We start from the raw sequence: 14,413 nt of genomic DNA, 5'->3' as shown, positions 1-14,413 counted from the left end.
TATTAAACAATCTTGAATCACATAAATAACAGTTCAGCAATGAACTTACTGTCCCCACTGCTCATTAAATTCCTCTTCAAAAGCAAGTTTTATTCTACTACCTGCACAAACTAAAACAGCTTACCATGTCAACATTATCCACATTGTTGAAATCCTCAAACTACCATTTATTTTGCCTCTAACTTTCATGAGAAACACCCAGTAATTGCTGTTTATAATTCACTCGCATCATCTTTTCAATCATACTGATTATCTCCTGCTTTTCTTCCATTAGCTTCATATCTGCCTTCTACAGTGGCAATGAAATCTTCTCAAAAGTATCTAGTCTAGTTGGATAATTACTCATAGTGGCAAGAATTAGTACATTGGCTCAACAATTAGTACAAATTTCATGACGTATGCCTGTTATATTAAACCTGATTCTCACTTCACCAAAACATCCAGTTTAAAATCCTTTCTCATGTATTCATGTCACTTCCATTACTGACCCAACCGTCGACATACATTTGCATCTGCATTCACCTCCGTTTATAATCTTTAAGATTTAAGCATTTGTACCACTCTGACAATAATCCACCAATGACATGCATGCCTCCTCTGAATTAGATACTAACTTTGAGTTTTGTCCCTAAATCACGCCGCTTCTGAAAACCCAACCTGACCAAGACTTTGATCACTTATTAGCATCTCCTCTAGGCACACAATATCTACAATTTTAGCAGCAATGGTTGAAAGGGCAGTAGGTGATCTAATGGACAAGTAGAAAGAATGAAGCAATTCTGAAGATAAAGAGAAGAACTGCATGATGAGATATTGATAGATGAAAACTGGGGAATGGACTAGCTATGATGGGGAGAAAAGGGAACACATGAAGCTACACATAAAAGCATGGCAACAAAATCCAGTTTGAGGGGAGGACCACAGAGAAAAGTTTTAAGTTAGCTAACTCATTGAAGTGCAGCCAGATGTAATTCTTGCTGCCCTGAGCCATGTCTGTTTTTTGACAGAGACCATTACATTGAAAATGAAATAAATACCAGCCATGTGTGAGAGATCAAAATAGCGTAAAAGAGACTATCATCTCATGTGCGTTTATGAAAATGGAGTGTACTTTAACTTGCACAATATCCTGGCTCGTGAGAAAAAATTGCTTTCAGTCCAATGGTTACTTTTTCAAAGATGGAAACAGGTTTGGCTTTGCTGAAACTCTGTAAACAAACAATGACCGGCCTGGTTCACTTACCGGTGCCTGCTGTGTAATGGAAGGCAATTGCTTCTTCCCTTTCTTTAATGTCTCCTCAAAGTCACTCCCTGTGTCCGACTCTGATTCACTTGATATATCACTGGGAGAAAGAAAGGAAATGTTAGATATAGAAATAGTTCCTGACATTGATGGGGAGTGGGGTATCTTATTGCTAATTGGTCCTCTGCACCTCCTCCTTCTCCCCACACAAGGATCTGACCCCTTGCTCTTCCAACCTCCCAGGTTTGACCTATGCTTGTACCTAACTACTTCCTACCTCTTGATATTTGATTAGTGAAATGATGAAATGGTTCACCGGCAAGTTAAACAGAGTAATAGCAGAATTCAATCCTTTTTAGTGCAACATGATGAATTTTGGAAGTACTAATGAAGCTAAGATTCAGTGAAACATAGCAAGTACTCTCAAAATGCATCAGGTTGCACTAAAGGTCCTCAGGAGTATTGAGGAACAGAAGGACATTGGTACTGTACAGAACCCTCAAGGTAAAAAAAAGTTGTAAGTAAAACATGCAGAATGCCAGCCTGCATAAGCCAGGCCATAGAATATAAAACAGTAGTTATGGCAAAGGCTTTAAAAAACAAAAAGCTTGAAGTGGATACACAAAAAATTCTTTTTCATCCAGAGGGTGCATGGAATTTGAATGGTGGCAACTTTAAGATAGGTCTGTAAGAGCACAAGCAAACAAAGCTACAGACCAAATGCTGATCTGGGATGCCTGATTGGCTATTATGAATAGGGCGAGCCAAAGGATCTGCTTCTATACTGCATGATTTAAGAAATCACAATTCTTGTATGCAGGATGGTGGTTTGCCCTCCCACAATGGCTGCATACTCAGAGTCAGCATCCTGTCCAACCAGCAGCTCAGCAACTTGCTCTCCGCGGAAATAGGTGGGGCTGGAATACTGTGATCCTGCTCGTCTCCCACGAACACCCGGAGAAGAGGATGGCAGGCTCTCAGAGCTCTGAGGAACCTTTTTTGATCTTAGTATCGGCATGACTACAACCTGTAAACCAAATAGACTGAAATCAAAATGGTTCTTGAAGATCTATTGCTCCAAACCACCTCCCCACACAAATCAGCATCCCATTCCATCTGACTGAGCACCAACTCTCAGTCTCTGCCCTGCCTCCACTTCTTAGCAGGCTTCACCCTCCCTCCACCCACGATAAGACTCTTACCTCATCACTTCCTTCCCCCACAGCCCATCTTCACTGCCACCCTCCCTGGTCACTCTCTCTCTCATTACTAGCCTTCCTCCATTCTGCCACCTGACTATACTGTTCCCGTTGCAACTTCCCTATTCAACCCTCCCCTACATCTGTCCCATCTGGCCACCCCACACATCTCAGACCCCATCCATCCCACAGACCAACACATTTCTCCCCATTAACACCTCCCTCCCACCTGTCTCTCTCTTCACCAATTACCTGATTTGCACCCTCTCCCTACCCCACCAAGCTCTTCTGCCATTCACCCCTCCCCACTCAGCCTCCTGCACAACCCCACCCATACCTGTCATGCACAATCTCCCCCAAATTGTTCTCTCCACGTACCTGCATTCCCCTCCACTCTCACACTTCACCTAAATTCCATCTACTCTCCCCTTCCAATGTCACTCCACCTCTCTCCTTCCTCATTTTAACTTGCTACCCCTCCTCACACCTCTCCATCACTCACCATTTCCCACTCAATTCTCCTACTACTACCTCCTCCTTCCTCTCCCCCTTTCACCCACCCCTCCCTCCTCCCATACTCACCACCTCCCCTCCACTCCCTCATTCGCTCTCTCAATTCCCTCAACTCTACCCCCTTCTTCCTTCTTGCCAAGCCGCACCACCCCCCTCACCACACAGGAGTCCCTTCCCTCTCTCATGATCACTCCCCTTCCCACCCCTCCTCCCTCAAACCCTCCCCCTATCTAACTCTTACACACTGGTCAGCCCACCCAACACCCCTCCTCACCCTTCCCCAATTCCCACACACAACTACCACTCCTCTACTCACTCTCACTGCCTCACACCCCTCTTCCCTCAAGCTCCTTTCACATTCACTTCCCCTCTGCTCACCTCAACTCTCACACCCTCACCCACCCTCAACCCCTCCCCTCATCCACCCTCAAACCTCCCCTTCCCCACATCCACCCCTTCACCCTCACCTCAACTCTAACACCCTCAACACTCACCCACCCTCAAACCTCCCCTTCGCCCTCAACCCGTCCCCTCACCCACCCTCAACCCGTCCCCTCACCCACCCTCAACCCCTTCACCCTCACCTCAACTCTCACACCCTCAAACCTCCCCTTCCCCACCTACCTCTTCACCGTCATCCACCTCACCCACCCTCAACCCCTCTCCTCACCCACACCTTCACCCTCATCCCCGTCACCTCACCCTCTCCACTCACCCCTACCTACCCCACCAGTCACCCTCACCTTTCCTCCTTATTTACTCAACCCATTTTACATTTACCTAATTTTATTATCCCCCCGCCCGCCTGCTCCGTCACTCACCTCATGCTTACTCTTGCCTCTCCCTCCCCTGTCACTCACCTCTCCCGCTCCTACTCACAGACGCGGCTCCAAACTGTTTTTCCCGCGCGCCCAAAACTGGCGCTAAAACGTGTGACGTCATCGCGTGGTTAACGAGCTGGCGAATTGCCCATTGCTTATCCCGCCATCATTGTGACTGGCGATGTATTGCTGTTGTGTTCCCCAGCGCCATGTTTGTAACAGGCACCGCCGGCGGAATCAAAGCGCTAAGTGACAAGCAGGTCCCAGTGCCGGACAGAGACATGCTCTCTCCTGTCTCCCCTCCATCTTCTGGGTAAAGAAGTCGTATGTTCCATGACTTCTGTACCACACACACACGCTGAATCGTCAGCACCCCAGCCCACTGTCCTGCTCACCCCAAACTCTGAACTTTCCCCACAGCCAATGGTCGTACAGCTCAGCTGTGTCCACGCTGACTTGACCATCAAGTGCCGATCTATAATCAACTTTAAACCAGCACTCTTTCCATGGCCCATTGTAGCTCGGTTATTCAAAGTACTCATATGTATTCTTCCTAACTATTGATGGATTATGTACCTGCATCTCCTCCTCAGGCAGTGCAGCCAGATTCCAACCACACCTACGTTCTTCCTCAGATCACCTCAGAACTTCTTCCCTTTAACCCTCTACTTAAAGTTTCCTCTACCAAAATAAAAGATTTCCTGCTGGCCATGAGCCTCATAAATGGACGGTACCCTCCAATTATCCGGACCTGCCTCTTGCTTTTTTTGCACTACCTTACTTTCCATTTTTCTATTTTCTATTTATGATTTATAATTTAAATTTTTAATATTTACTAATTTTAACTATTTTTAATATTTGTAATCCACGGAGTGTGAAGCGCAGAATCAAATACCGCTGCGATGATTGTACGTTCTAGTACCAACTGTTTGGCGACAATAAAGTATAAAGTATAAAGTATAAATGTGTATACTATATAAAGAAACTCCACCCACGCTAGTCTGTAAGAAAAACAAACCCAATCGCTCTTCATAACTGAGTCACACCATTCCTGGCAATATCCTGATGTATCTACTGTGTACACTTTCCAGTGCAGTCCTGTCCTTCCTATAGCATGGCTGCCTGAACTTCAGCTATGGCCTGACAAAGCTTTATAAAGTCGTTCCAAAAGATATCCTCAATGTCTTCTTCATTATTCCACCTACCTGTTCTGTCACTTGGTCTTATACACCAGTCTCTCCGTTCCCCAATACTGCCTCGGACTTTTCTTCCATTTATTGTGTGAGTCCTTTACATCGAATTCATCCTCCCAAAGTTTATCTCCTCACATTTATCTGGATTGTATTCCATCGGCCCATCTTACCAAATGATCAATATTATTTCTCTGAGGATGACTAACCTCCTCAATATCAACACGTTATCTGCAAACTTACAAATCAAACTGCCTACATTCATATCCAGCTAATGGTAATAGTCCTCATACTGATCTTTGTGTTAGACCACTGATCACAGGCTTCCAATCACAGAAACAATCCATCAGAGACAACATCTACTCCTGCCTCCTCATGCCAAGCCAGTCTTAGGTCTAATATGCAGCTTACTGAGAAAAGCAGTGAAAAGCATACTGTTCATACAGGTCAGATCATTACACAATACACTAAGATAGACAATGGCAAATCAGGATAGTGTAATAGCTCCAGAGAGAGTAAACAACACAGTGCAAGATCATAACAAGCTAGATTGTGAGGTGAAGAATTTATTGTACTAGGGAACTATTTAATGGACATAACAAAGGTGTAGAAGTTGTCTTGAGCCTGCTGGTAGGTACTTTCAGGCCTGATAGGGAGAGGGGAAGTGAGAATATCCATGGTGGATGGGGTTTTAGATTATGCCAGTAGCTTTACTGAAGCAGCTAGAAGTATAGACATGGGGGGAGGCTCGTTTGCACAATGTGCTGAGCTGTGTCCACAATTCCCTACAGCTTCTTTCAGTCATGGACACAGCTGCTGCCATAACAAGTGGTCATGCATCCAGGTAAGATATTTTGTATGGTCTATTGATTTTAAAAATGGCATGAATTGATGAGGACATGCCAAATTACTTTTATTTTTATACTCTTTCTCTCTCCCTTTCACTCTCTTTCTCTCTCTCCTCCCTTCTGTCTCTCCGTCTCCCCCTCCACCTCCCCCACCCCTCCCTCCCTCTCCCCCCCAACCCCTCCCTCACCCCCTCCATCTCTCCCTCTCTCTCGTAACAGAAACTCTCATATAGTATGAAAAAATAAATCCTTTGTCATATTATACTTGTTCAATAAATTATATTGCTCAAGACGGCACTGGTGAAAAACAGCAACACTTTGTGGGCAGCTTGCAAAACTTCTCAATATACCTCTGAACTACTCTCACAGCAATCTGCAGCCTGTAATTTCCCTTTAATTAATGTATTTTTGAACTGTTTTAACAAACTTGCAATTTCACAATCATCTGAAGAACCCGGCGGACTTAACTCTTCAGAATGCAGGTACATTGCCATGGCCAGATGAGAAGGAGGAGGGGAGAACTCCAAGCTAGATTAAAACATCAGGGTAGGAAACTTCCTTTACCTAGTATCTTGATCGCAGATGTACAGTTGCTGGAGGACAAGAGTGAGGACCTATGGGTAAGATGGCTGTATCAGAGGGTAATGAGGGATTGCTGCATTCTGTGTTTCACAGACACATGGCTAATTGCAGACACACCAGATACATCGATTGGACCTGAGGGCTTCTCGATACACCAGATGGACCAGACTGCTGATTCTGAGAAGGCAAAAGATGGGGGTCTGTATTCCAAAATAAACTCTTTGTGGTGCTGGGATGTAGTTATCTTGTTGCACTCTTGTTCTCCAATACTGGAACAATGAATGATTAAGTGCTGACCATTCTACTTACCAACAGATTTCTCCTCCATGTTCCTATTTACATACTACAAAGGCTGATGTTAAGCAGCACTCAAGATATTGATGCCATGATCAGCAAACAAGAAAACAGACAAACCCAACACCTTTCACATCATTACTGGAAACTTCAGTCAGGCTTGTTTGAAGAAATCTCTCTGTCATTATAATCAAAATATCACCTGCAGCACAAGGGAGTCCCAACATACTTGACCACTATCATACTATGATTAGAAATGTCTAACATCCCTAGACAGTATTTTTGGGATATTTGGTCGTTTAGCTGTCCACCATCTATCTGCATACACTCAGGGCAAAAGAACAAGACTCCAGAGGTAAGGACAATGAAAAGGTGGTTGTGGGAGATGGAGGAGCAGCTACAGGATTGTTTTGACTCAGTGGACTGGGCCTTGTTCAAGGGCTCCTCAGAGGAACTGAACATACACATCATGGTCATGAACTTTATAAAAGCAGTCATGGATGAGTGTGTCCCAACAAAATAATTCAATCTGATGAAGGGCCTCGGCCCGAGATGTCGACCCTTGACTCTTTTCCACAGATGCTGCCTGGCCTGCTGAGTTTCTCCAGCATTTTGTGTGTGTTGCTTTGGAAATCAGCATCTGCAGATTTTCTTGTGTTTGTCATTTTGGAGTTGATTGTCAAGGATGACGTTATCGAGTACCTGGAGGCATATGACAAGATAGGCAGAACTCAGCCGGGTTTCCTTAAAAGAAAATCCTGCTTGACAAACCTATTACAATTTTTTGAGGCTAGACAAGGGAGATGTAGTGGATGTTGTATAATTGGATTTTCAGAAGGCCTTTGACAAGGTGCCACACGTGAGGCTGCTTAACAAGATTAAGAGCCCATGAAATTATAGGAAAGTTACGTACGTGGATAGGGCATTGGCTGATTGGCAGGAAACAGAGAGTGGGAATAAAGGGATCCTATTCTGGTTGGCTGCCAGTTACCAGTGGTGCTCCACAGGGGTCTGTGTTGGGGCCGCTTCTTTTTACGTTGTACATCAACGATTTGGATTATGGAATAGATGGCTTTGTGGCTAAGTTTGCTGATGATACAAAGATAGGTGGAGGGGCCAGTAGTGCTGAGGAAACAGAGAGTCTGCAGAGAGACTTGGATAGATTGGAAGAATGGGCAAAGAAGTGGCAAATAACCATATAAACCATATAACAATTACAGCACAGAAACAGGCCATCTTGGGCCTTCTAGTCCATGCCGAACAATTACTCTCACCTAGTCCCACCGACCTGCACTCAGCCCATAACCCTCCATTCCTTTCTTGTCCATATAGCTGTCCAATTTAACTTTAAACGACAACATTGAACCTGCCTCAACCACTTCTGCTGGAAGCTCGTTCCACACAGCTACCATTCTCTGAGTAAAGAAGTTCCCCCTCATGCTACTCCTAAACTTTTGCCCTTTAACTCTCAACTCATGTCCTCTTGTTTGAATCTCTCCCACTCTCAATGGAAAAAGCCTATCCACGTCAACTCTATCTATCCCCCTCATAATTTTAAATAACTCTATCAAGTCCCCCCTCAACCTTCTATGTTCCAAAGAATAAAGACCCTACTTGTTCAACCTTTCTCTGTAATTTAGGTGATGAAACCCGGGTAACATTCTCATAAATCTTCTCTGTACTCTCTCTATTTTGTTGACATCTTTCCTATAATTCAGTGACCAAAACTGTGCACAATACTCCAAATTTGACCTCACCAATGCCTTGTACAATTTCAACATTACATCCCAACTCCTACACTCAATGCTCTGATTTATAAAGGCCAGCATACCAAAAGCTTTCTTCACCACCCTATCCACATGGGATTCCACCTTCAGGGAACTATGCACCATTATTCCTAGATCCCTGTGTTCTACAGCATTCTTCAATGCCCTATTTTGATTAGTCCTACCAAAATGTAGCACCTCAGATTTATCAGCATTAAACTCCATCTGCCATCTTTCAGCCCACTCTTCTAACCGGCCTAAATCTCTCTGCAAGCTTTGAAAACTTACTTCATTATCCACAACTCCACCTATCTTAGTATCATCTGCATACTTACTCATCCAATTTACCACCCCATCATCCAGATCATTAATGTATATGACAAATAACATTGGACGCAGTACAGATCCCTGAGGCACACCACTAGTCACTGGCCTCCAATCTGACAAACAGTTATCCACCCCCACTCTCTGGCATCTCCTATCCAGCCACTGCTGAATTCATTTTACTACTTCAATACTAATACCTATCGATTGAACCTTCCTAACCAACCCTCCATGTGGGACCTTATCAAAGGCCTTACCAAAGTCCATATAGACAACATCCACCACTTTACCCTCATCAACTTTCCTAGTAACCTCTTCAAAAAATTCAGTAAGATTTGTCAAACATGACCTTCATGCACAAATCCATGTTGACTGTCTCTAATCAGACCCTGTCTATCCAGATAATTATATATACCATCCGTAAGAATACTTTCCATCAATTTACCCACCACTGACGTCAAACTCACAGACCTATAATTGCTAGGTTTACTCTTAGAACCCTTTTTAAACAATGGAACTACATGAGCAATACGCCAATCCTCCGGCACCATCCCCGTTTCTAATGACATTTGAAATATTTCTGTCAGAGCCCCTGCTATTTCCACACTAACTTCCCTCAAGATCCTAGGGAATATCCTGTCAGGACCCGGAGACTTATCCACTTTTATATTCCTTAAAAGCTCCAGTACTTCCTGTTCTTTAATCATCATAGTTTTCATAACTTCCCTACCTGTTTCCCTTAACTTATCCAATTCAATATACTTCTCCTTAGTGAATACCGAAGAAAAGAAATTGTTCAGAATCTCCCCCATCTCTTTTGGCTCCACACATAGCTGTCCACTCTGATTCTCTAAGGGACCAATTTTATCCCTCACTATCCTTTTGCTATTAATATAATGGTAGAAACCCTTGGGATTTATTTTCGCCTCACTTGCCAAACATTATATCTTCTTTTAGCTTTTCTAATTTCTTTCTTAAGATTCTTTTTACATTCTTTATATTCCTCGAGCACCTCATATACTCCATGCTGAAATACAATGTTGGAAAGTGTATGGTTATGCACTTTGGCAGAAGAAATAAATGGGCAGACTATTATTTAAATGGGGAGAGAATTCAAAGTTCTGAGATGCAACAGGACTTGGGAGTCCTCGTGCAGGATACCCTTAAGGTTAACCTCCAAGTTGAGTTGGTGGTGAAGAAGGCGAATGCAATGTTGACATTCATTTCTAGAGGAATAGCGTATAGGAGCAGGGATGTGATGTTGAGGCTCTATAAGGCGCTAGTAAGACCTCACTTGGACTACTGTGGGCAGTTTTGGTCTCCTTATTTAAGAAAGGATGTGCTGATGTTGGAAAGGGTACAGAGAAGATTCACCAGAATGATTCTGGGAATGAGAGGGTTAACATATGAGAAACATTTGTCTGCCCTTGGACTGTATTCCTTGGAGTTTAGAAGAATGCGGGGGGACCTCATAGAAACATTTCAAATGTTGAATGGCATGGACAGAGTGGATGTGGCAAAGTAGTTTCCCATGATGGGGGAGTCTAGTACGAGAGGGCATGACTTAAGGATTGAAGGACGCCCATTCAGAACAGAGATGCGAAAAAATTTTTTTAGCCAGAGGGTGGTGAATCTGTGGAATTTATCGCCATGGGCGGCAGTGGAGACCAAGTCATTGGGTGTATTTAAGGCAGAGATTGATAGGTATCTGAGTAGCCAGGGCATCAAAGGTTATGGTGGGAAGGTGGGGGAGTGGGATTAAATGGGAGAATGGATCAGCTCATGATAAAATGGCGGAGCATACTCGATGGGCTGAATGGCCAACTTCTGCTCCTTTGTCTTATGGTCTTATGGTCTTAGTCTTTCTCACCCAGAAGCCCTAGGGCCAGATCTGGACCAAACTTGAATCACTGAAGGATGCTCGACAGCTGCGGCAGGGCTTGAATGCTATCACCTCCTACAAAGTGAAACCAAGCAACATAGGTGACCGCAGGTCTTCACTCCCAGATGAGCCCAATGCTTTTTATGCTTGCTTTGACCATCAAAGCATAGAGGCACATTTGCAGACTCCCAAAGCCCAGATGACCTCGTGATTTCAGTCTCTGAGGCCAATGTGAGAGCATTCTTCTGGGAGGGTGAACCCACAGAAAGTATCTGACCCAGATGGGATACCTGGCCAAGTACTAAAGACAAATGCTAATCAACTGGCTGGAGTATTCACTGAGATCTTTAACCTCTTACTTCCACAGTCTGAGATACCCACCTGGTTCAAGCAGGCTTCAGGTATATCGCTCTCTTGGAAAAATGTGGTAACCTGCCTCCATGACTATCTTCCATCATCGTCGTGGCTATCCCTCAAGGTCGAGGATGATCTTCATTCTGAAGAAGTGGCCCACAGAGCAGAGACGCCAGTGTGTGTATTTGTTTAACGTGTACTTGATGTTGCACTCCAAGAAGCACATGATACTTCACAAATCAACCAACTGATTCCAGTGGCATGGAAACCACGACGATTGGAGCTGATGGATTTGTTGCAGCCTTCATTCACCTTCACAACTGTTGAGTTTGAAGTAACTTAATCCGCTTGTTCCACCGTTGAGGTCTTGGTTGGATTGTTCTTTGTCAGGGACCTCATCCTCGACCTTACCGCCATGGGTGACCCTACCAGGAGCACAGCTCCAGACGGCATTGCTCTCGGGATCTCAGGACCACACAAACTTCTCCACCACGACAAGGTGACAATCCATGGAGAAAGACTATGTTCCAGTAGCTATGGGTAAGACCATTCCAGTTACTGACATCCACTGTGATGAAGTGCTTTGAGAGGTTGATGATGAAACATATCAACTCCTACCTGAGAAGCAGCTTGAAACTGCTCGAGTCACACCAGGTCAACAGTATGGACTCTCCACTCAACCCTAGAACATCTGAACAGTGTAGTATCCAAGACATCTTCAGGGAGCCTTAGGAAGGTGGCCTCCATCACGAGAGATCCTTATCACCCAGGACAGGGGTCGGCAACCTTTTTGCCTCTGTGGGCCAGATCGTGTATTAGTGAGCGGACGGTGGGCCAGATAAATGGCATAAAAAACTTGAAATATGGGAATTATCCATTTACATACATCTAGTTACGTTTTGCTTCAAATTAATGAATAAAGCATGCTAGAAAATCATTTGTGCTTAAGGTTGCCTACCCCTGACCCAGGACATGCTCTCTTCTCATTGTTACCATCAGGTAGGAGATACAGAAGCCTGAAGACACACACTCAGTGATTCAGGAACAGCTTCTTCCCCTCTGTCATCTGATTTCCGAATGGACATTGAACCCATGAACACTACCTCACTGCATTTTTATTTGTTATTTTTTGCGCTATACACACACACACACACACACACACACATACATACATATATATATATATATATATATATATATATATATACACACACATACACATATACTTACTGTAATTCAGTGTTTTCTCTCTATAATTATTAATCATGCATTTCATTGTACTGCTGCTGTAAGGTTAACAAGTTTCACAATATATGCTGGTGATATTAAACCTGATTCTGAAGATACATACATCACGACACTCGTCATTGACTATGGCCCAGCATTCAATACTATCATCCCTTCAGCACAGGTGCACCTAAGGCTGTGTACATAGCCCCCTGCTCTGTTTACCATATTTAAGTTTGCTGAAGTTCACTGTTGTAGGCTGAATCAAGGGTGGTGGCGAATCAGCATATAGGAGGGAGATTTACAAACAGAGGCAATGTGCAGTGAGGACTGACTGTTGATAGGGCAAAATTGCATTCGACAAGATGAGTTACAACGTAAAAGGTAGACAAAATTGTAAAGCGTGGCATTTGCAGATTTTCTCTGCTTGTGAGTAATTTCAAGGTCCTGGGTGTCAATATTTCTGAGGATGCAACATATTGCATATTGATGCCCCTATTGTTGTTCGTCCATCATTCATGTCGATGAGGACCTCGACACCATTAAGATGGTGTCGAGACTAGCGCGTGATTTGGATTTAAGTGAGGGAGAGTTGCGCAGCGTCAGCCTCACTTTCTCTTCCCAATTCCCATCTGGATCCAGTGGCAAGACAGAGTCAAGATGGCTGGAGATGGGACTAGGCACAATGGATGACCAGGATGTCTTCTGTGTCTTGTCCTGCTCTACACGTTCCATGACGCTTGCAGAGACCACCTTCTTGACCCTTGGACCTTCCATTGGTTGTCCGCTCAATCCGCCAGAGTCTGTCTTCACATGCTGGGATAGACAACTCCCTATCTCACCGAGGGTTTGAGACCCGTCGGCTACCCTCACCTGGTTTAGCCGGCTTGTCGAAGCCGTTGCCCAGGGTGTGGCCACTGTTGCATGCAAACAGGTACAGGGAGCCACAGGTGAGAGCTGAGTGCCAGGTGGGGACCAAAGGTGGACTAACCACCCTGAAAAGGACGCGACATGTTCCCCCACCAGAGGTGCTACCCCTCCCTGACACCCCATACACCCTATGCCCCTATAAAGAAGGCAAGACAACAGCTATATTTCATTAGGAGTTTGAGGAGATTTGGTTTGTCAACTAAAACTCTTGAAAACTTCTATGAATGTACTGTGGAGAGCATTATGAGTGGCTGCAACACCTTCTGGTACGGGGGGGGGGCTACTTCACAAGATCGAAATAAGTTGCAGAAACTTGTAAAATAAGTCAGCTCCATCATGGGTATCAGCCTCTACTGTATCCAAGACATCTTCGAGGACTGGTGCCTTAGGAAGGAGGTGTCCATCAGTAAGGATCCCCACCACCCAGGGTATGCCCTCTTCACACTTTTACCCTTGGGAAAGAGGTACAGGAGCCTAAAAGCACACACTCAGTGATTCAGGAACAGCTTCTTCCCCTCGCCATCAGATTTCTGAATGGACATTGAAACCACAAACACTACCTCACTACTTTTATATTTCAAGTTGCGTTATATATAATAGTTAAGTTAAATAAGTAGTTTTTTGCACTACTTATTTAAGTTAACTATTATATATAATGCAACTCATTTTTCCCCCATATTTGTTTTTCATGTATTTCATTGTACAGCTGCCATAAAGTAGCAGATTTCACAACATATGCCGGTGATATTAAACCTGATTCTGATTGTGGTAGGTAAGGTAGTGAAGAAGACATTTGACACACTGGCCTCCACCGGTCAGGCGGATAAGTATAGAAGTTGGGAAGTTATGTTCTAAGAGAGTCATACAGCATGTTAACAGATCCTTTGGCCCTGCTCATCCATGCAGACTGTGTTACCCACTGAGCTCGTCCATTCTGCCCACAGCTCTCTAAAACTCTCCTATCCATGTACTTATCTAGATGGCTTTTAACTGCTATTTCTGGAACTCATTCTAAATACACACCACTTTTTGTGTGAAGAAGCTGCCGTTGTGTCCCCTTTAAATCTCTAGTCTCTGATCTGAAATGTCTGCTTTCTTGTTTTCAGCACCTGCTCCCAGGGAGAAGGACTGTGCGCTTTGACCCATCTGCGCCCCTCATGATCTTGTATACTGTACCTCTGTCAGGACACCCTCAATCTCCTACATTCTGGGGAACTAGGTCCTAGTGTACACAACCGCT

General features: G+C 44.3%; 1 protein-coding gene across 3 annotated transcripts in view; it reads right to left on the bottom strand.

The window, feature by feature from the left end:
- The window catches only part of LOC140186442 (cohesin subunit SA-1-like), a 109,712-nt gene extending 105,852 nt beyond the window's left edge, over positions 1–3,860 (bottom strand). For all 3 annotated transcript variants that reach the window (XM_072240714.1, XM_072240713.1, XM_072240712.1), the window contains exons 1-3: positions 3,816–3,860; positions 2,098–2,270; positions 1,244–1,343 (exon numbers count right to left, since the gene is read on the bottom strand). In XM_072240714.1, coding sequence (XP_072096815.1) covers positions 1,244–1,343; positions 2,098–2,261 — 264 coding nt within the window. In that variant the 5' untranslated portion in view covers positions 2,262–2,270; positions 3,816–3,860. The remainder of the gene's footprint in view (positions 1–1,243; positions 1,344–2,097; positions 2,271–3,815) is intronic.
- Between the last annotated feature and the right edge of the window lie 10,553 nt (positions 3,861–14,413).

The sequence above is a fragment of the Mobula birostris genome, chromosome 22, assembly GCF_030028105.1.
Source record: "Mobula birostris isolate sMobBir1 chromosome 22, sMobBir1.hap1, whole genome shotgun sequence".
Classification (NCBI taxonomy): domain Eukaryota; kingdom Metazoa; phylum Chordata; class Chondrichthyes; order Myliobatiformes; family Myliobatidae; genus Mobula; species Mobula birostris.
The sequence above is the reverse complement of the archived record's forward strand: the minus strand, read 5'-3'. Positions and strand labels throughout refer to the sequence as shown.